Raw genomic sequence first — 22,568 nt, 5'->3', positions numbered from 1 at the left:
GCTCGGGGTCTGGGGTAGTTTGAGTATTAGTATTTGGGTTGAGGTTAGCTACTGTTATGGCTGTCAGCTCGCCCTCTGTCAATTCCAGCCCCACTTGACCTGGAGTTGCAACGTAATTAAAATTCATAAATAATTCTGAGAAAACGTCCCAAAGTCTCCGGCTGCCCATCATCTACAGTTAACAGGTTTGCAAATTTCAACACAATTAAGTTTAACAACAGTAACTATAATTAAATATGCAGCAAATCCAACAGGTTAACTATTAACTAAATCCTCCCCCCCTCCCCCACAATTAAAATCACCCCACCTTCTTTACACACACACACACACACACACACACTCACACACACACACACACACAAGACAGACAAAGACAGAGGTGAGAAGTGGGGTGAAAAAATAATCAGTAAAGTAAAAATATTGGTCTTAGTTTCAGATGGTTGTTTCCGGACCACCTTCCTTTGTAGCCACCTAAATTGGCCAACTCCCGATTTAAAATGGCGGACGGCAAAGGCTGATGGGAAAGTCAGCCAACAAGACAGAAACCGGCAGGTGCAGGTTTGCTGTGTATTAAAACTCTGCAAAAGGCCAGACAACATCGATACCAGCGACCATCAGCATAACAATGTAGCAGCCATCTACATACTGATGAGCAATCCCCGGGAACAATAGGTAACATTTGGGACACACAAAGCAAAGCCAGACTCCTCGGCGCCAGCAGGAGCCAACACAAAGGAGGTGAACGAGCACCTCAAGACCGCCCATCGATCAGGGAACCGCCCCAGTGTTGGAGAAATCGAACCAAGCGATTGGGACAAAGTCCAATCACTTGGGACCAGGTACAGGATCCACCCCAAAAGGCGGGAAGCCCCTGGGGACTATAAGAGTTAAGCCCCAAGTTCAAATTGTTCTCTTCACCTCTTCGTCCTGCCCGGGTCACCCAGCAACATGAACAAACATTGACCGTGACCGGTGCAGTGACCACCGAATGAAGGAAGTCTTAATTCAACGCTCGCTACGAGATAGGCGCTCCTAGCTACCAATCCGTACCAACTTCAAATCCCGCAGACTCAGACCCCGAACGAAAGGCCATTTGTTCCCCTGACCTGGTGGGCCAGTCCGAGGTTAAGTATTGGCCTGTTAGTTGTAGAAGTAGCTTAGACGTAGAATTTGTGCATGAGTAGCGATTACTGTGTATAATAAATGTGCTTTGATTTGAATCTTACTAATCGGTGTATTGGGTGATGGATCATTACTCGGACTTGAACCTTGTGGCGGTATCATAAAGATACCTGGCGACCCGAGAGCAAAGGTAATAAAACAGAGCAATTGAACCAAGGAGAAAGTTAGCAACATTATTTGGCGACTCTGCCGGACCCGATCTAGAAGTGGCATAACCACTCCGGGAGAACCCAAGAATTTGAATTAGAGATCCAATTGGGAACAGAAAACCACAAGTGTTCAAGCAGTTCTGATCAATACTCATAATTCGGAAGTGTGTTAAATGCATGCGTAACTAACAGGGTGATAAGGTAATACTGATAGATTTTTTGTTGCAATAAAACTGTCGGGAGTTTGTATTTCGGAAAGTAGCGATAGCCGTTCCCGTATTTACAGCGCCGCCTTAATACCCCTGTCCCAAATTTGAAGAGCAGCATTCGGATAGGAAAGATGGCAATGCAGCGCCTCATGAACCCAGAGGAATTTGCAGTCGCAGCGACCAGCAGCAGTAGAGTGGGACAGTGTCCCATTTGGGAGGAAGAGATCAGAAAATATCTCAAAGGGAAATGATGGCCCCTTTGGAATGAATTCTGTGACATTGAGGAATCAGGTCCCGGGAGTATAGGACGTACTTGGTGGGAGAACCTGTCAGAGATCCACAAAAAGAGCTTGGGGAAAGCTCGCAAGCCGATGGCAATCGTGTCCTGCTTGGCACAATTGCGAGACACAGAGGAGGTCGTTAGGATGCCCTGGAAAGAAGTAGAGGGCATACATCGAATGAGTAAGGTCGATGTGAGCGAGGTAGAAAGAGGGAACTTAGAATTGAGGAGGAAATTGGCAGCAAAAGATGGAGAGGTGGAGGATGCCAAGAGGGCACACCAGTCTTGTCTGGCGCACTTAAGCAGCTTCCAGTCCCAATATGAAAAGGCCGATCAGGACACGCAACGTGCAGTCCTGGTACGTGAAGAAACAGAAAAGCAGGTAGAAGCATTGCAGAGACAGTGCAACAACCTCAAGGCAGCGTTAAGAGCACTCCATGCTGCCACCACAGAGCAAAGACAAAGCACGCTAGATCACGCAAAGTGCTGGAAGCAGATTGCAGAGCTGTAATCACTGCTTTCAGTTCAAAAAGGATTCCAGGAAACCTTTGGAGCAAAATTAGATGAGGAAGACGGCCCTGATTGGGAAGAATTAAATGAGACAGCGCATAGATATGTTCAGGGAACATGTGTGCAGGGAAATCCCCAGAAGAGAAAAGCACCCCACCCCCCACAGAGCAGGTAGTTCAAGCTCCAATGAACCCAGTCACCACCCACCGCACAGCCACATCGGACGATGCGGAATTTCTATACTCCACCCCCTTAACAGTGACCCAATTACGGGACGCGTGTGATAAGATCCCACCGTACCTCCCCACCTCAGACCCCCACCATTTCTTTGCCAGAGTGAAGCAGCAGGCGACCATGTACGGCCTGGATGAGCGAGAGCATGTAAAGCTCACCGTTTTAAGTTTAGACCCTTCAGTAGCAGCAGCCCTTCCCGACCCACAGAATGTAGGAGACACCCTTGCAGAAATGCATACCGCGACCCTGGATGCGATCGGGTATCACCGGGGTGACCCCGTAGATGGCCTCACCAAATGTAGGCAAAAGAATTCGAGCACCCCACAGCGTTCGCTGGACGCCTGTGGATCCACTTTGCAGCAGTTTTTGGAGACGTAGACCGTGCCCATTTGTTCCCAGACAACACGGCCAAATGGACCCGCACCCTTATCTCCCATGCCACAGAAACAGGACAAAAAGCTTGCACGAGTTATGATCCCTCAGAGGAGGCTCATAATGAGAAGTGAGTAGTGAAAAGATTGTCCCGCGCCTGGGAGCAGTTTGTACAAAGCAAACCCGCAGTTAAAATTCCCGGAGAAAAGCAGGCCGACGCAGATATACAGGCAGTTACAACACACCAGATCCCCGCATGGGTAAATGAAGGAAAGAACAGCACCCCACCCAAGTCACAGGAGTGTTACAACTGCGGAGAGTTGGGACACTTCGCAAGAGAGTGCAATGCCCCTAGAGAGCCACAGAGAGCCCAGCAGATGGGCACTCTGAGTAAGAAGAAGACAGAGCCCATTCATAGCGTTAGCGCCCGTTCAGATCAGACGGACTTGACCGGAACGGACTGACGGTGTTCGGGCTCCCCCAGTTGGGTCTGCGACACCCTTTGGGATAGGTCCGGACGACCGGTAGTTGCAGCGAAAATTCGGGGACAGCCCATTGAATTTCTCTGGGACACAGGAGGGTCCCGCACCACAATCAATTCCTCCACCCTGTTTCAAAAGGACACGTGGCCCACTACAGCCACCATCACCCTCAGTGGCGTTACAGGCCACTCACAGCAGAGACACATCACAGCCCCTGTACCCATTCAAATCGGCACCATTACCACCAAGCACCCCGTAGTTTTAGTTGACCTGCCCCACACAGCAGAACACATTCTGGGAATCGATTTCATGAATTCCCATAATCTTTCATTTGATCCAGTCAACCAGTGTGTCTGGAAAATGGCAAAATCCGCAAGAGCCCCCGCAACGCTCAACATAGGAGAGTACACGAACAAAATTAGCGCAGTCGGCGAATTTTGGTTCAACCCGACCACGCTCAGCACGGACAAGCAGGTTAGGGCAGTCCTGCAAAAGAACAGGGCAGCATTCGCGACCCACAAGCACGACTGTGGCCGGATGACTGGCTCCGTACAAATAACAGGACCTGACCCTAGACCCCAGAAACAATATGGATTTCCCCAAGAGGCAGAGGGAGAAATCGCCAAGGTAATAGAAAGCTTATTAGAGCAGGGCGTACTCAGATCAGTAGCCTCCACTAATAATGCCCCGATTTGGCCAGTGAGAAAGCCCGATGGATCATGGCGACTGACCATCGATTACCGGGAACTCAACAAAGTCACCCCCGCAGCAGCCCCCACCGTAGCAACAAGCCCCGAGACCAGGCTCGACGCAACAGACCACACCCCGCCCACAGCCAACGTAACCCTACCATCCCCCACCACGTCCAGCCCAGCCACCGACCCGACCTCGACTCCACCCACGAAGTTTACACTCCGCCCCGGAACGCCCACAGACAGCAGCAGCAGCGACAGCGACTGTGACTCTGACGATAGCCACAGCACGCCTCCCTACTATCCCCATGCACCAGGCCCCACACCCAGCGAATCGGACCACGATTCGAGTGATCCCTTCATGATCACTTTCCTAAATAAACCCCACCACCGACCACCGACCCACAATGATGACCCGATTCCGTCCCCACACAACTAGACACCACCTATTGGCACAGAGATAACTCATACAGACTCGTCCGGAATGACGAGAGCGATCCCTAATCACACCACGCAGCCCTATCAGCCCTGATACACTCGAGAGTTTGGCATCCGGGAGAAGGTGACGACCTTGAGTCTGACACCCAAAACGAGAACCACTTTGCGACCCTGCTCGCAACCGATAACTGAGGTGTCCAGATGATGTTTTAAAAGGAACTGCTTGGGAGAAAACGGTATCCTTTCTGATGGAACCTGCAGGATGTTTTATGTTGTTTGTACTGTTTTGTTACATGTTGTATGTCAGACCGGAAAAAAATTTCTCCACGGCCCCACACCTTTTCGGCCGAAACCTCTGAGGACCTGCTCACAGAGACTTGTTAAGGTCCCAGACGCCAGTTCAGAGGAACTCGTCTGTCGACAGACGCCTGTTCGTAACTGCCCTTCTGGTTCGAAGGTAGAACCAATACGGCAACCCCCCACGATGACTACATTTCTTGCCTGTTCTTGTCGGTTGCTCAGGCAGTGGAGAAACAGCTTGGGACCCGCCCTGCCTGGGAACCCCCCCTCTGGTCAGCTACGCTCGGGTAGGGAACACACGGCATTGGTAGCCGTCCTACCCGGGGACTCCATCCAACTCTTACCCGTCGCAGCCCATACGCACCTCATTTTGGCAATTTTAGTTCAAAAAGTTGTTTTGTTTCAGGTAACCCTTAGGTTGCCAACCACATGCTATTTACATCCTGCAACATTTGGATGGTAAACCGCACAGTCTGCGAGACGGCTCGCACTGGTTCATTATTTGAAAGTGTGTTTTGTCCTAAAATTCGTTTTTTGGGAAAAAAAATTAAAAGTGAGGGAGTCACACACAGTGACCAATTATAAAGGGAGTAATTGGCCCCGCAGGACAGACAGACTATCGTACGAGATGTTGAACCAAGATAGTTACAGACACTATGCTTGTTTCCACAGAACTCCACAAGCTCCAGGACCGGAGAAGAGAAGGGAAGAGAGGAGAAGTGAAGGAAAACGCACCACGAGGACATCCTCCGGATTGTGCATCATGATAATGGACATTTGGTTGCGCGTGAACACGAACCCCATGACCTCAAGCCCCCCAGCCGTTAATGATTCACTTCCCCTCAGTACCCAGAGCCCAGCCACCAGCGACACCGCACCATCTTGGTGTGCCAGGTTTATAATCTGGTATTCCCTGTCCTACGCAATAGTATCCTTATTGGTATTGGTGATACTCTGCTGCATCGTGCAGACTATGCATCTAAGAAAATGGAGAAGGAGAACCTACCGCGCTCGCACCCCGGAATATAGGATCAGATCCCCTATTTTCAGATACGACCAGACCCCCGACCCCCGCGATCTTTAATAAAGAGCATTCATTTGCGTTTTTGTTGTAAATAAAGAAATGTTCAGAATGTTCATGAGCAATTGGACGATCCTGAGCTTGACTGCCAAGCCAGGAAACATGTGTATAAACTGCTATGATTTTGTTTGTATGGTTGAGGAAGTTAGAGTGATGAAATGTTTGAGTGAGAGTAGTGTATTAAGGATAGTTAGAGGTTCCCATTTTTAAAATTGTTTTGTAATGCATGTCCCTGTTTCACATAGCGCCCCTTAGAATTGTCAGTTAACATTTTTTTGCATACTTATGGTCAGTGTAGAGGCCATGAAAGAAGTGCCCCCCAGGTCAGGGAATGGAAAGCAACGTAGTTATGTGATCCTTCACGCTTTGCGTTAGGATCACAAGGAGGGTGTGTAGCCACCTAAATTGGCCAACTCCCGATTTAAAATGGCGAACAGCAAAGGCTGATGGGAAAGTCAGTCAACAAGACAGAAACCAGCGGCTGCAGGTTTGCTGTGTATTAAAACTCTGCAAAAGGCCCAGACAACATCGATACCAGCGACCATCACCATAACAATGTAGCAGCCATCTACATATTGATGAGCAATCCCCGGGAACAATAAGTAACATTTGGGACACACAAAGCAAAGCCAGACTCCCCGGCGCCAGCAGGAGCCAACACAAAGGAGGTGAACGAGCACCTCAAGACCGCCCATCGATCAGGGAACCGCTCCAGTATTGGAGAAATCGAACCAAGCGATTGGGACAAAGTCCAACCACTTGGGACCAGGTACAGGGTCCGCCCCGAAAGGCGGGAAGCCCCTGGGGACTATAAGAGTTGAGCCCCAAGTTCAAATCTCTCTCTCTTCGTCCTGCCCGGGTCACCCAGCAACACGAACCAACATTGACCGTGACCGGTGCAGTGACCGCCGAACGAAGTAAGTCTTAATTCAACGCTCGCTACGAGATAGGCGCTCCTAGCTACCAATCCGTACCAACTTCGAATCCCGCAGACCCAGAACCCGAACGAAAGGCCATTTGTTCCCCTGACCTGGTGGGCCAGTCCGAAGTTAAGTATAGGCCTGTTAGTTGTAGAAGTAGCTTAGACGTAGAATTTGTGCATGAGTAGCGATTACTGTGTATAATAAATGTGCTTTGATTTGAATCTTACTAATCGGTGTATTGGGTGATGGATCATTACTCGGACTTGAACCTCGTGGCGGTATCATAAAGGTACCTGGCGACTCGAGAGCAAAGGTAATAAAACAGAGCAATTGAACCAAGGAGAAAGTTAACAACACCTTCAGCCCAGGTTTCCAGGTGGGGATTTCTGGTTCCAGTCTGCACTGGAGGGTCATTCACGTCTCTGCAGTTTCAGAAAAACAGCAGCGTTTCGGGAGAGAACACAAGCTGCTCCCATCTGAGTGTCCAGCTCTCTCACTGCTTCCCCTGGCTCTCTGAAACTCCCACGCAGACAGGTCCAATCCCTGCCTCTTACCGGGTACAATACGGCCTTTTAACCAATCCATAGGTTATTGGCCGACCACTGGATCCAGGCCGCACCAATCGCTCGGTCGTCGAAAAGCCTGGGTTCTGCTCTCTGGAGGATGGCGCCGTGTTTATTTTGTAACTTGTGAATTCCTCACTTTCCCAATTCCGAGTAAAGAGAGATGTGTCCATGAAGCATCCATGGATCAGAAAGAACGGGGAGGTAATGGACTCAACAGGAAGGAGCCTTACATTAGGGTGAGGGGTCAGGGGTTAGGATTCTTTTCAGGATTTGAATTAGGGTTACATTTGGGGTTAGGGTCAGGTTTGGGGTGAGGTGATGCCAGCTGTTGCCGGTTTGATGGGCTGAATGGTTTGTATTGTACCTGGAATTATTTGAGTGGACGATTGAATTTGGTGCGTCCCTATCTGACTAACATGTCTGTGTGTGTTACAGAGCAGCTGCCCGCTGCTGGAATCTCCATGGACCTGTCACCCTCCGCGGACCCTGATTCCCGAACTCTGCAATGTTCATCACCGCCTGATTTCCCAGTGACAGTGTTTCAATTCTACCAGATGGAGGAGGGGTCCGTCATTGATGCCACACGACCTCTGCACTCCGACCCTTCTGCAGCCTCTCATGTAACAAGGGCCATCACAGCCGAAGGCAATTACACATGTCAATATAAAGTCAACAGTTCTGGCATCGTGTACACATCACCCAGCAGCCAGTCCCTGGAGGTGCTGATATTTGGTAAGTGTTAAAGATTGTGACAAACCGTGTGCAAAACATGCAATGCATCCGTGATGCACGATCACTGACCACTAAAACGAGGTTGTAGTCCCACTGAAGGCTTTAATAAGCAAGATGTTTCCCCCCAGCAGCTCAGGTACAGAATGAAGGCTGCTGGGGCGGCACTGGTTCTTATACCCCGCCTAGCAGGGCAGAGCTATCATACAGGGGGTATGGGATGGCGAATGGTAACCGGGAGTACTCGTCAATCCTGTTCAGGAAGTACGTGTTGCGGTCGGTGGAGGGGAGGGGGCCTTTGAAGTCCATGCTGAGGCGTTCAAAGGGACGAGAAGCCTTTATCAGGTGCGCCCTCTCTGGCCGGTAGAAGTGCGGTTTGCACTCCGCGCAGATTTGGAAGTCCCTGGTGACTGTCCTGACATCCTCGATGGAGTCGGGCAGGTTGCGGGTCTTGACAAAATGGAAAAAGCGAGTGACCCCCGGGTGGCAGAGGTCCTCGTGGAGAGCTCAGAGGCGGCCCACTTGTGCAGTGGCACATGTGCCGTGGGATAGGGCATCAGGAGGCTCGTTTAGCTTCCCCGGACGGTACAAGATCTCGTAGTTGAAGGTGGTGAGCTCGATCCTCCGCCGCAAGATCTTGTCGTTCTTGATCTTGCCCCGCTGTGCATTATCGAACATGAAAGCAACCGACCGTTGGTCAGTGAGGAGAGTGAATCTCCTGCCGGCCAGGTAATGCCTCCAATGTCGCATAGCTTCTACTATGGCCTGGGCCTCCTTTTCGACTGAGGAGTGGCGGATTTCAGAAGCATGGAGGGTTCGGGAGAAGAAGGCCACGGGTCTGCCCGCTTGGTTGAGTGTTGCCGCCAGAGCTACGTTGGACGCATCGCTCTCGACCTGGAAGGGGAGGGACTCGTCGATGATGCGCATCGTGGCTTTTGCAATGTCTGCTTTGATGCGGCTGAAGGCCTAGCGGGCCTCTATCGACAGGAGAAAAGCTGTGGATTCGATCACGGGACGGGCCTTGTCCGCATAGTTGGGGACCCAATGGGCATAGTAAGAGAAAGGATTTTTGCGGTCTGGAGGAATTTTCGGAGGTTGGTGTCGTGGTCCTGCTGGTCGTGGCCGCAGATGGTGACATTATCGAGGTACGGGAATGTTGCCCGTAATCCGTACCGGTCAACCATTCGGTCCATCTCACGCTGGACGACCGAGACCCCGTTGGTGACACCGAAGGGAACCCTTAAGAAGTGATGGAGCCGCCCGTCTGCCTCAAAGGCAGTGTATTTGCGGTCACTAGTACGGATGGGGAGCTGGTGGTAGGCGGACTTGAAATCCACCGTGGAGAAGACCTTATAATGCGCGATCCTGTTTACCAGGTCGGCTATACGGGGGAGAGGGTACGCGTCCAGCTGCATAAACCTGTTGATGGTCTGACTAGTCTATGACCATCCTATGCTTCTCCCCGGCCTTTACCGCCACTACTTGAGCTCTCCAGGGGCTGTTACTGGCTTCAATGACCCCTTCCCTCAGTAGCTTTTGGACCTCGGATGAAGGTCCTGTCCTGGGCACTGTAGCGTCTGCTCCTGGTGGCGACGGGTTTGCAATCCGGGGTGAGGTTTGCAAACAGGGAAGGCGGGTCGACCTTAAAGGGTCGCGAGGCCACAGACAGTAAGGGGGGGTATAGGGCCGCCGAATTGGAAGGTCAGACTTTGAAGGTTACACTGGAAGTCTGAACCCAGGAGTGTAGCCGCGCAGAGGTGGGGAAGGACGTAGAGACGGAAAGTTTTGAACTCCCTTCCCTGGACTGTGACCATCTCCACTGAGTGGGAACCGGAGGCCAGGGAGATTTATTGATTAATGGGGTAGATGACGCGAGAACAGCGCCTTACCGTGTCAGGTATGAAGCTCTCCGTGCTCCCAGAGTCGATTAGGCAGGACGTCTCTTGCCCGTTGATGAATACAGTCTTCGTAGCAGTTGAGAGTGTTCGAGGCCGGGACTGATCCAGAGTCACCGAGGCTAATCGGAGCAGTTGAGAGTTCTCTTCGGGCAGTGCGTGGTCAGCCGAGCTGGGGTCCTGGGGGTTCATCCAAGATGGCGGCTCCCATTGGTCGCACATGGCCGGGGGTGCACAAAATGGCGGCACCCATCCCTCCAACGTGGCGTCCGCGGAACAAGATGGCGCCCGGGGTCCGCACGTGGCCCTGGGATATGGGGGTGGCGGCGACCGCTGGCCATGCGGTGACCGTGGAGAGGTTTGTGGTCGCGGTCCGGATTCACCGCCGGAGACCGCTCGGGCCTGACAAAACCCCCACAAAATGGATCTTTTTGCCGCATCCCTTGCAGGTGGATGCGCGGGCCGGGCAGCGCTGGCGGGGGTGCTTGGCCTGCCCGCAAAAGTAGCAGCGGGGCCCCTCGGGGTTGCCAGGCCGCCTCGCAGTGCAGGCCTGTGGGGGGATAGGGGATGTCCCGGGGTCGGCCGCGGAGGGGTTCCACGCTGCCCGGGCGCTGCCGCGCGGTCGGGAACATAGGCAAGGGCGTTCCTGGAGGCCACGTCCAGGGAGCCGGCAAGGGCCCGTGCCTCTCTGAGACCCAGGGTGTCCTTTTCTAACAGACGCTGGCGGATTTGTGACGATAGCATACCTGCCACGAAAGCGTCCCGGACTAAGAGGGTGTTCGCTCGCCGAAACTTGCGGGCAGCCGCAGCTACTTCCCAACACCAGGAGCGCACGGTAGAATTCTTCCAACGATTCCCCAGGGGTTTGTCGCCTTGTTGCAAGCAGGTGCCGGGCGTAGACCTGGTTTACCGGGCGAATATAGTGTCCCTTTAGCAGCTCTATTGCTGCATCGAAGTCTTCCGCTTCCTCGATGAGGGTGTAAATCTCCGGGCTCACCCTTGAGTGCAGGATGTGCAGTTTCTGCTCTCCCGTGGGTGTGCTTTCGGCCGTCCCGAGATACCCTTTAAAGCACGCCAGCCAGTGCTGAAAGGTTGCCGCTGAGTTCGCCGCGTGGGGGCTGAGTTGCAGACACTCCGGCTTGATTCGGAGCTCCATCCTTTCTTCTTAAAAAACTAGCTTATTAAATTGGTGCACGATCAATGACCACTAAAGCGAGGTTGTAGTCCAACTGAAGGCTTTAATAAGCTGGATGTTTACCCCAGCAGCTCAGGTACAGAATGAGGGCTGCTGGGGCGGCACGGGTTCTTATACCCCGCCTAGCAGGGCGGAGCTACCATACACTCTAACCAATAGAAAGCATACAGTTTCCACCAATGTAATTGTAAATTGTGAAAATCGAGAGACAGAGAGAGGGAGACAGAGAGAGAGAGAGAGAGACAGGCACAGAGAGAGAGAGAGAGAGGGAGAGACAGCGAGAGAGAGACAGAGAGAGAGAGAGACAGGCAGAGAGAGAGGCAGAGAGAGAGAGAGACAGGCAGAGAGAGAGGCAGAGAGAGAGAGACAGAGAGAGAGAGAGAGAGACAGGCACAGAGAGAGAGAGAGAGAGGGAGAGACAGCGAGAGAGAGAGACAGAGAGAGGGAGACAGAGAGAGAGAGACAGAGAGAGAGAGAGACAGGCAGAGAGAGAGGCAGAGAGAGAGAGACAGAGAGAGAGAGAGACAGAGAGAGAACAGAGAGAGACAGACAGAGAGAGAGAGACAGAGAGAGGGAGAGACAGCGAGAGAGACAGACAGAGAGAGAGAGAGACAGACATAGACAGAGAGACAGACATAGACAGAGAGACAGAGTGAGTGTGAGAGAGAGAGAGAGACGCAGAGAGAGAGACACAGACAAAGAGAGTGAGTGAGAGTGAGAGAGACACTGAGAGAGAGAGAGAGAGAGAGAGACAGAGAGAGAGATAGAGAGAGAGAGATTGAGAGATAAAGAGACAGAGAGAGAGACAGAGAGAGAGCGATTGAGAGACAGAGACAGAGATAGAGAGAGAGACAGAGAGAGAGACAGAGATAGAGAGAGACAGAGGGTGAGAGAGAGAGAGACAGCGAGTGAGTGAAAGAGACAGACAGAGAGAGTGAGAGAGAGAGGGACACTCCAAAAGAACTCGGAGAGCCATGCAAACAGATCCTGAAGTAGTCAGAAAGATGCATGGAAAGTAGTTGGTTCTGAAATGCTGGTCCAGCTGTCTGGGGCTGGCGTACAAAGGATTGAGGTGCCACACCTGAGCTATGCACAGTCCTGGTTGGAGCACATCTGGACTCAACGGTGGTGGACATCCCTGGCTTGTACATAATCCATTGCCCATCCCTAATTGCCTCCTGGGAAGATCGAGGTGAGCCATCTTCTTGATCCGCTGCAGTCAAACTTGGTGCGAAGGAAGATGGTTGTGGTGGTCGGAGGTCAATCAGCTCAGCTCCAGGACATCACTGCAGGAGTTCCTCAGGGTCGTGTCCTCGGCCCGACCACCTCCAGCTGCTCCATCAATGACCTCCCTTCCAGCATTCCCTCCCTCCCTTCCATGCGGGCAGCATGGTAGCATTGTGGATAACGCAATTGCTTCACAGCTCCACGGTCCCAGGTTCGATTCCCCGCTGGGTCACTGTCTGTGCGGAGTCTGCACATCCTCCCCGTGTGTGCGTGGGTTTCCTCCGGGTGCTCCGGTTTCCTCCCACAGTCCAAAGATGTGCGGGTTAGGTGGATTGGCCTTGATAAATTGCCCTTAGTGTCCAAATTGCCCTTAGTGTTGGGTGGGGTTACTGGGTTATGGGGATAGGGTGGAGGTGTTGACCGTGGGTCGGGTGCTCTTTCCAAGAGCCGGTGCAGACTCGATGGGCCGAATGGCCTCCTTCTGCACTGTAAATTCGATGAATAATGTCAGAAGTGGGGATGTTTGTGGACGACTGCACAATGTTCAGCACCATTCGCGGCTCCTCAGATAATGAAGCAGTCCCTGTCCAAATGCACAAGACCTGGACAATATCCGGGCTCGGGGCTGACAAGGGGCAAGTTACCTTCACGCCACACACGTGCCCGGCAATGGCCATCTCCTCAGAGAGAGGATCTAACCATCGCCCCTTGACATTCAACGGCATTCCCATCGCTGAATCCCCCACAATCCACATCCTGGGGGTTACCATTGATCAGAAACTGAACTGGGCCCAGCCACATTAATACTGTGGCTACCAGGGCAGGTCAGAGGCTGGGAATCCTGCGGAGAGTAACTCACCTCCTGACCCTCCCCCAAAGCCTGTCCACCATCCACAAGGCACAAGTCAGGAGTGTGAGGGAAACTCTCCACTTGCCTGGATGAGTGCAGCTCCAACAACACTCGAGAAGCTCGACACCATCCAGGACAAAGCAGCCCCGCTTGATCGCTCCCCTTCCACAAACATTCACTCCCCCCCCCCCCAGACGCACAGTGTCAGCCGTGTGTCCCATCTACAAGATGCGCGGCAGGAACTCACCGAGGTTCCTCAGGCAGCACCTTCCAAACCCACGCCCACCTCCATCTAGAAGGACAAGAGCAGCAGATACCTGGGAACCCCCCCACCTGGAGGCTCCCCTCCGAGTCACTCACCACCCCGACTTGGAATTTTTATTTTTATTTTATTTATTTATTTTTAATTATAAATTTGGAGCACCCAATTTTTTTTTTTCCAATTAAGGGGCAATTTAGCGTGGCCAATCTACCGAACCTGCACATCTTTGGGTTGTGGGGGTGAAACCCACGCAGACATGGGGAGAATGTGCAAACTCCACACGGACAGTGACCCAGAGCCGGGATTCGAACCCGGGTCCTCAGCGCCGCAGTCCCAGTGCTAACCACTGCGCCACATGCCGCCCAACTGACGCGGGAATATATCAGCCGCTCCTTCACTGTCGCCGGGGCAACATCCTGGAACTCCCTCCCTAACAGCACAGTGGATGTGCCTACCCTCCAATGGACTGTAGCAGTTCAAGAAGGCCCCACATTCTCAAGGGGCAGTTAGAGATGGGGGTAAATGCTGGGCTGAACCAGTGATGTACACCTCCACAAGTAGAAATGAGGATAACAGCTTGAGGAATAGGTAGGGTTGATGTAGAGAACCTCGTTTGGCTGGTCAGGGGCGTCTAGGACCAGGGCTCATAATTGAGAAATTAGAGCCAGGCATCTGAGGAGTGAAATTATTATTTGTTTTTCCCACCCTGGCGAAGGTGATGGGCCGAATGTCCTCTTTGTGTGCAGTGTCCTGTCCCCGTTCTGTGATTCTTTCTGTGATGGGTGCTTGGAGTTTGGACTCTATCCTTCCCGCCCAAAAGGTTATTCACGTTCTGGGTGATTTCAATCTGAGAGTGACAATGTTTTTTGTGATAATTGTTGGCGTTAAGGGTTTTGGGGTGAGGTGGGTACGGATCAGGGAGATGTCGTGATCACATTGAGTGGGGTAGCAGGGTGGAGGGGCAGGATGGCGTCCTCCCGGTCCTGCCTTCTTGCCCCTCCTGTGACTCAGATTTCCGATGCCTCTCTCTCTCGTTTCTGTTCCAGATGACGGCCAGCTACGGTTGACCAGTGGACGAGATGCGTGCTCGGGACGGCTCGAAGTCTGGCACTGGGGCAGGTGGGGGACCGTCTGCCGTGCCGGCTGGGGGCCAGCGGAGTCCGAGGTGGTGTGCCAGCACCTGGGCTGTGGCTTCACCAGCTGGGGCTCACACCACCAATACTATCGCAGGGCCACGGAGCCCATCTGGCTGCGGAAGGTGGTGTGCCAAGGTACCGAGCTATCACTGTGGTCGTGTTCACTATGGAGCTACAACACTGCCGAGTACTGCAGCCACAGGAGTGACGTGGAGGTCTCCTGCATCGGTAAGTCTCAACTCTCCATTGGGCTGAATCAGCTGACAAAGGTGCCCTTCCCCCTGAGTATCTCTCCTGTCCACAATCTACAAGGCACAGGTCAGGAGTGTGATGACAAAGGGCCACCTGAACTCGAAGCGTTACCTCTTCTCTCTCCCTACAGATGCTGCCACACCTGCTGAGATTATCCAGCATTTTCTCTTTGCCCATAGAATCCCTTCTTTGCAGAAGGAGGCCATTCGGCCCATTGAGTGGGCGCACCCTCTGAAAGAACACCCCACCCAAGCACACTCCCCCCACCATATCCCCGTAACACCCACTTAACCAGCACATCACTGGACACTAAGAGACGCAACGGCACAGTAGCACAGTGGTTAGCACTGTTGTATCGCAGCTCCAGGGTCCCGGGTTCGATTCCCGGCTTGGGTCACTGTCTGTGCAGAGTCTGCACGTTCTCCCCGTGTCTGCGTGGGTTTCCTCCGGGTGCTCCGGTTTCCTCCCACAAGTCCCGAAAGACGTGCTTGTTTGGTGAATTGGACATTCTGAATTCTCCCTCAGTGTACCCGAACAGGTGCTGGAGTGTGGCCACTAGGGGATTGTCACAGTAACTTCATTGCAGTGTTAATGTGAGCCTACTTGTGACAACAATAAAGATTAATATTAGACTCCACCACACGGGGAAACATCCGCTCAGAATCTCCCTTCACTCTGAGATTCTGTCCTCTGGGCCCAGACTCTCCCACACGGGGAAACATCCTCTCAGAATCTCCCCTCACTCTGAGATTCTGCCCTCTGCTCCCAGACTCTCCCACACGGGGAAACATCCTCTCAGAATCTCCCCTCACTCTGAGATTCTGCCCTCAGGGCCCAGACTCTCCCACACGGGGAAACATCCTCTCAGAATCTCCCCTCACTCTGAGATTCTGCCCTCTGCTCCCAGACTCTCCCACACGGGGAAACATCCTCTCAGAATCTCCCCTCACTCTGAGATTCTGTCCTCTGCTCCCAGACTCTCCCACACGGTGAAACATCCTCTCAGAATCTCCCCTCACTCTGAGATTCTGCCCTCTGCTCCCAGACTCTCCCACACGGTGAAACATCCTCTCAGAATCTCCCCTCACTCTGAGATTCTGCCCTCTGCTCCCAGACTCTCCCACACGGGGAAACATCCTCTCAGAATCTCCCCTCACTCTGAGATTCTGTCCTCTGCTCCCAGACTCTCCCACACGGGGAAACATCCTCTCAGAATCTCCCCTCAATCTGAGATTCTGCCCTATGGGCCCAGACTCTCCCACACGGGGAAACATCCTCTCAGAATCTCCCCTCACTCTGATATTCTGTCCTCTGCTGCCAGACTCTCCCACACGGGGAAACATCCTCTCAGAATCTCCCCTCACACTGAGATTCTGTCCTCTGCTCCCAGACTCTCCCACACGGGGAAACATCCTCTCAGAATCTCCCCTCACTCTGAGATTCTGCCCTCGGGGCCCAGACTCTCCCACACGGGGAAACATCCTCTCAGAATCTCCCCTCACTCTGAGATTCTGTCCTCTGCTCCCAGACTCTCCCACACGGGGAAACATCCTCTCAGAATCTCCCCTCACTCTGAGATTCTGTCCTCTGCTCCCTGACTCTCCCATACGGGGAAACATCCTCTCAGAACCTCCCCTCACTCTGAGATTCTGTCCTCTGGGCCCAGACTCTCCCACACGGGGAAACATCCTCTCAGAATCTCTCCTCACTCTGATATTCTGCCCTCTGCTCCCAGACTCTCCCACATGGGGAAACATCCTCTCAGAATTTCCCCTCACTCTGAGATTCTGTCCTCTGCTCCCAGACTCTCACACATGGGGAAACATCCTCTCAGAATCTCCCCTCACTGAGATTCTGCCCTATGGGCCCACTCTCCCACACGGGGAAACATCCTCTCAGAATCTCCCCTCACTCTGAGATTCTGCCCTCTGCTCCCAGACTCTCCCGCACGGGGAAACATCCTCTCAGAATCTCCCCTCACTCTGAGATTCTGTCCTCTGGGCCCAGACTCTCCCACACGGGGAAACATCCTCTCAGAATCTCCCCTCACTCTGAGATTCTGTCCTCTGGGCCCAGACTCTCCCACACGGGGAAACATCCTCTCAGAATCTCCCCTCACTCTGAGATTCTGCCCTCTGCTCCCAGACTCTCCCACACGGGGAAACATCCTCTCAGAATCTCCCCTCACTCTGAGATTCTGCCCTCTGGGCCCAGACTCTCCCACACTGGGAAACATCCTCTCAGAATCTCCCCTCACTCTGAGATTTTGCCCTCTGCTCCCAGACTCTCCCACACGGGGAAACATCCTCTCAGAATCTCCCCTCACTCTGAGATTCTGTCCTCTGGGCCCAGACTCTCCCACACGGGGAAACATCCACTCAGAATCTCCCCTCACTCTGAGATTCTGCCCTATGGGCCCAGACTCTCCCACACGGGGAAACATCCTCTCAGAATCTCCCCTCACTCTGATATTCTGTCCTCTGCTGCCAGACTCTCCCACACGGGGAAACATCCTCTCAGAATCTCCCCTCACACTGAGATTCTGTCCTCTCCTCCCAGACTCTCCCACACGGGGAAACATCCTCTCAGAATCTCCCCTCACTCTGAGATTCTGCCCTCTGCTCCAAGACTCTCCCACACAGGGAAACATCCTCTCAGAATCTCCCCTCACTCTGAGATTCTGCCCTCTGGGCCCAGACTCTCCCACACTGGGAAACATCCTCTCAGAATCTCCCCTCACTCTGAGATTTTGCCCTCTGCTCCCAGACTCTCCCACACGGGGAAACATCCTCTCAGAATCTCCCCTCACTCTGAGATTCTGCCCTATGGGCCCAGACTCTCCCACACGGGGAAACATCCACTCAGAATCTCCCCTCACTCTGAGATTCTGCCCTATGGGCCCAGACTCTCCCACACGGGGAAACATCCTCTCAGAATCTCCCCTCACTCTGATATTCTGTCCTCTGCTGCCAGACTCTCCCACACGGGGAAACATCCTCTCAGAATCTCCCCTCACACTGAGATTCTGTCCTCTGCTCCCAGACTCTCCCACACGGGGAAACATCCTCTCAGAATCTCCCCTCACTCTGAGATTCTGTCCTCTGCTCCCAGACTTTCCCACACGGGGAAACATCCTCTCAGAATCTCCTCTCACTCTGAGATTCTGTCCTCTGGGCCCAGACTCTCCCACACGTGGAAACATCCTCTCAGAATCTCCCCTCACTCTGAGATTCTGTCCTCTGGGCCCAGACTCTCCCACACAGGGAAACATCCTCTCAGAATCTCCTCTCACTCTGAGAATCTATCCTCTGGGCCCAGACTCTCCCACACGGGGAAACATCCTCTCAGAATCTCCCCTCACTCTGAGATTCTGTCCTCTGGGCCCAGACTCTCCCACACGGGGAAACATCCTCTCAGAATCTCCCCTCACTCTGAGATTCTGTCCTCTGGGCCCAGACTCTCCCATATGGGGAAACATCCTCTCAGAATCTCCCCTCACTCTGAGATTCTGTCCTCTGCTCCCAGACTCTCCCACATGGGGAAACATCCTCTCAGAAACTCCCCTCACTCTGAGATTCTGTCCTCTGTGCCCAGACTCTCCCACACGAGGAAACATCCTCTCAGAATCTCCCCTCACTCTGAGATTCTGTCCTCTGGGCCCAGACTCTCCCATACGGGGAAACATCCTCTCAGAATCTCCCCTCACTCTGAGATTCTGCCCTCTGGGCCCAGACTCTCCAACACGGGGAAACATCCTCTCAGAATCTCCCCTCACTCTGAGATTCTGCCCTCTGGGCCCAGACTCTCCCACACGGGGAAACATCCTCTCAGAATCTACCCTCACTCTGAGATTCTGCCCTCTGGGCCCAGACTCTCCCACACGGGGAAACATCCTCTCAGAATCTCCCCTCACTCTGAGATTCTGCCCTCTGCTCCCAGACTCTCCCACACGGTGAAACATCCTCTCAGAATCTCCCCTCACTCTGAGATTCTGCCCTCTGCTCCCAGACTCTCCCACACGGGGAAACATCCTCTCAGAATCTCCCCTCACTCTGAGATTCTGCCCTATGGGCCCAGACTCTCCCACACGGGGAAACATCCTCTCAGAATCTCCCCTCACTCTGAGATTCTGCCCTCTGCTTCCAGACTCTCCCACACGGGGAAACATCCACTCAGAATCTCCCCTCAATCTGAGATTCTGCCCTATGGGCCCAGACTCTCCCACACGGGGAAACATCCTCTCAGAATCTCCCCTCACTCTGATATTCTGTCCTCTGCTGCCAGACTCTCCCACACGGGGAAACATCCTCTCAGAATCTCCCCTCACACTGAGATTCTGTCCTCTGCTCCCAGACTCTCCCACACGGGGAAACATCCTCTCAGAATCTCCCCTCACTCTGAGATTCTGTCCTCTGCTCCCAGACTCTCCCACACGGGGAAACATCCTCTCAGAATCTCCCCTCACTCTGAGATTCTGTCCTCTGCTCCCAGACTCTCCCATACGGGGAAACATCCTCTCAGAACCTCCCCTCACTCTGAGATTCTGCCCTCTGGGCCCAGACTCTCCAACACGGGGAAACATCCTCTCAGAATCTCCCCTCACTCTGAGATTCTGCCCTCTGGGCCCAGACTCTCCCACACGGGGAAACATCCTCTCAGAATCTACCCTCACTCTGAGATTCTGCCCTCTGGGCCCAGACTCTCCCACACGGGGAAACATCCTCTCAGAATCTCCCCTCACTCTGAGATTCTGCCCTCTGCTCCCAGACTCTCCCACACGGTGAAACATCCTCTCAGAATCTCCCCTCACTCTGAGATTCTGCCCTCTGCTCCCAGACTCTCCCACACGGGGAAACATCCTCTCAGAATCTCCCCTCACTCTGAGATTCTGCCCTATGGGCCCAGACTCTCCCACACGGGGAAACATCCTCTCAGAATCTCCCCTCACTCTGAGATTCTGCCCTCTGCTCCCAGACTCTCCCACACGGGGAAACATCCACTCAGAATCTCCCCTCAATCTGAGATTCTGCCCTATGGGCCCAGACTCTCCCACACGGGGAAACATCCTCTCAGAATCTCCCCTCACTCTGATATTCTGTCCTCTGCTGCCAGACTCTCCCACACGGGGAAACATCCTCTCAGAATCTCCCCTCACACTGAGATTCTGTCCTCTGCTCCCAGACTCTCCCACACGGGGAAACATCCTCTCAGAATCTCCCCTCACTCTGAGATTCTGTCCTCTGCTCCCAGACTCTCCCACACGGGGAAACATCCTCTCAGAATCTCCCCTCACTCTGAGATTCTGTCCTCTGCTCCCAGACTCTCCCATACGGGGAAACATCCTCTCAGAACCTCCCCTCACTCTGAGATTCTGTCCTCTGGGCCCAGACTCCCCCACACGGGGAAACATCCTCTCAGAATCTCCCCTCACTCTGAGATTCTGTCCTCTGCTCCCAGACTCTCCCACACGGGGAAACATCCTCTCAGAATCTCCCCTCACTCTGAGATTCTGTCCTCTGCTCCCAGACACTCCCATACGGGGAAACATCCTCTCAGAACCTCCCCTCACTCTGAGATTCTGCCCTCTGGGCCCAGACTCTCCAACACGGGGAAACATCCTCTCAGAATCTCCCCTCACTCTGAGATTCTGCCCTCTGGGCCCAGACTCTCCCACACGGGGAAACATCCTCTCAGAATCTACCCTCACTCTGAGATTCTGCCCTCTGGGCCCAGACTCTCCCACACGGGGAAACATCCTCTCAGAATCTCCCCTCACTCTGAGATTCTGCCCTCTGCTCCCAGACTCTCCCACACGGTGAAACATCCTCTCAGAATCTCCCCTCACTCTGAGATTCTGCCCTATGGGCCCAGACTCTCCCACACGGGGAAACATCCTCTCAGAATCTCCCCTCACTCTGATATTCTGTCCTCTGCTGCCAGACTCTCCCACACGGGGAAACATCCTCTCAGAATCTCCCCTCACACTGAGATTCTGTCCTCTGCTCCCAGACTCTCCCACACGGGGAAACATCCTCTCAGAATCTCCCCTCACTCTGAGATTCTGTCCTCTGCTCCCAGACTCTCCCACACGGGGAAACATCCTCTCAGAATCTCCCCTCACTCTGAGATTCTGTCCTCTGCTCCCAGACTCTCCCATACGGGGAAACATCCTCTCAGAACCTCCCCTCACTCTGAGATTCTGTCCTCTGGGCCCAGACTCTCCCACACGGGGAAACATCCTCTCAGAATCTCTCCTCACTCTGATATTCTGCCCTCTGCTCCCAGACTCTCCCACATGGGGAATCATCCTCTCAGAATTTCCCCTCACTCTGAGATTCTGTCCTCTGCTCCCAGACTCTCACACATGGGGAAACATCCTCTCAGAATCTCCCCTCACTGAGATTCTGCCCTATGGGCCCACTCTCCCACACGGGGAAACATCCTCTCAGCATCTCCCCTCACTCTGAGATTCTGCCCTCTGCTCCCAGACTCTCCCACACGGTGAAACATCCTCTCAGAATCTCCCCTCTCTCTGAGATTCTGTCCTCTGGGCCCAGACTCTCCCACACGGGGAAACATCCTCTCAGAATCTCCCCTCACTCTGAGATTCTGCCCTATGGGCCCAGACCCTCCCACACGGGGAAACATCCTCTCAGCATCTCCCCTCACTCTGAGATTCTGTCCTCTGGGCCCAGACTCTCCCACACGGGGAAACATCCTCTCAGAATCTCCCCTCACTCTGAGATTCTGCCCTCTGCTCCCAGACTCTCCCACACGGGGAAACATCCTCTCAGAATCTCCCCTCACTCTGCAATTCTGCCCTCTGCTCCCAGACTCTCCCACACGGGGAAACATCCTCTCAGAATCTCCCCTCACTCTGAGATTCTGCCCTCTGGGCCCAGACTCTCCCACACGGGGAAACATCCTCTCAGAATCTCCCCTCACTCTGAGATTCTGCCCTCTGCTCCCAGACTCTCCCACACGGGGAAACATCCTCTCAGAATCACCCCTCACTCTGAGATTCTGCCCTCTGCTCCCAGACTCTCCCACACGGGGAAACATCCTCTCAGAATCTCCCATCACTCTGAGATTCTGTCCTCTGCTGCCAGACTCTCCCACAAGGGGAAACATCCTCTCAGAATCTCCCCTCACTCTGAGATTCTGCCCTCTGCTCCCAGACTCTCCCACACGGGGAAACATCCTCTAAGAATCTCCCCTCACTCTGAGATTCTGCCCTCTGCTCCCAGACTCTCCCACACGGTGAAACATCCTCTCAGAATCTCCCCTCACTCTGAGATTTTGCCCTCTGCTCCCAGACTCTCCCACACGGGGAAACATCCTCTCAGAATCTCCCCTCACTCTGAGATTCTGCCCTATGGGCCCAGACTCTCCCACACGGGGAAACATCCTCTCAGAATCTCCCCTCACTCTGAGATTCTGCCCTCTGCTCCCAGACTCTCCCACACGGGGAAACATCCACTCAGAATCTCCCCTCACTCTGAGATTCTGCCCTATGGGCCCAGACTCTCCCACACGGGGAAACATCCTCTCAGAATCTCCCCTCACTCTGATATTCTGTCCTCTGCTGCCAGACTCTCCCACAC

At 53.5% G+C, this 22,568-nt stretch overlaps 1 protein-coding gene across 2 annotated transcripts in view; it reads left to right on the top strand.

Annotated features, from left to right (window-relative positions):
- Positions 1-22,568, top strand: part of LOC140411593 (uncharacterized) — a 72,556-nt gene that overhangs the window by 36,223 nt on the left and 13,765 nt on the right. For both annotated transcript variants that reach the window (XM_072500661.1, XM_072500660.1), the window contains 2 exons: positions 7,854-8,150; positions 14,623-14,940. In XM_072500661.1, coding sequence (XP_072356762.1) covers positions 7,854-8,150; positions 14,623-14,940 — 615 coding nt within the window. The remainder of the gene's footprint in view (positions 1-7,853; positions 8,151-14,622; positions 14,941-22,568) is intronic.

This window comes from Scyliorhinus torazame, chromosome 4 (genome assembly GCF_047496885.1).
Source record: "Scyliorhinus torazame isolate Kashiwa2021f chromosome 4, sScyTor2.1, whole genome shotgun sequence".
Classification (NCBI taxonomy): Eukaryota; Metazoa; Chordata; class Chondrichthyes; order Carcharhiniformes; family Scyliorhinidae; genus Scyliorhinus; species Scyliorhinus torazame.
This window is presented reverse-complemented; position numbering and strand designations above follow the sequence as displayed.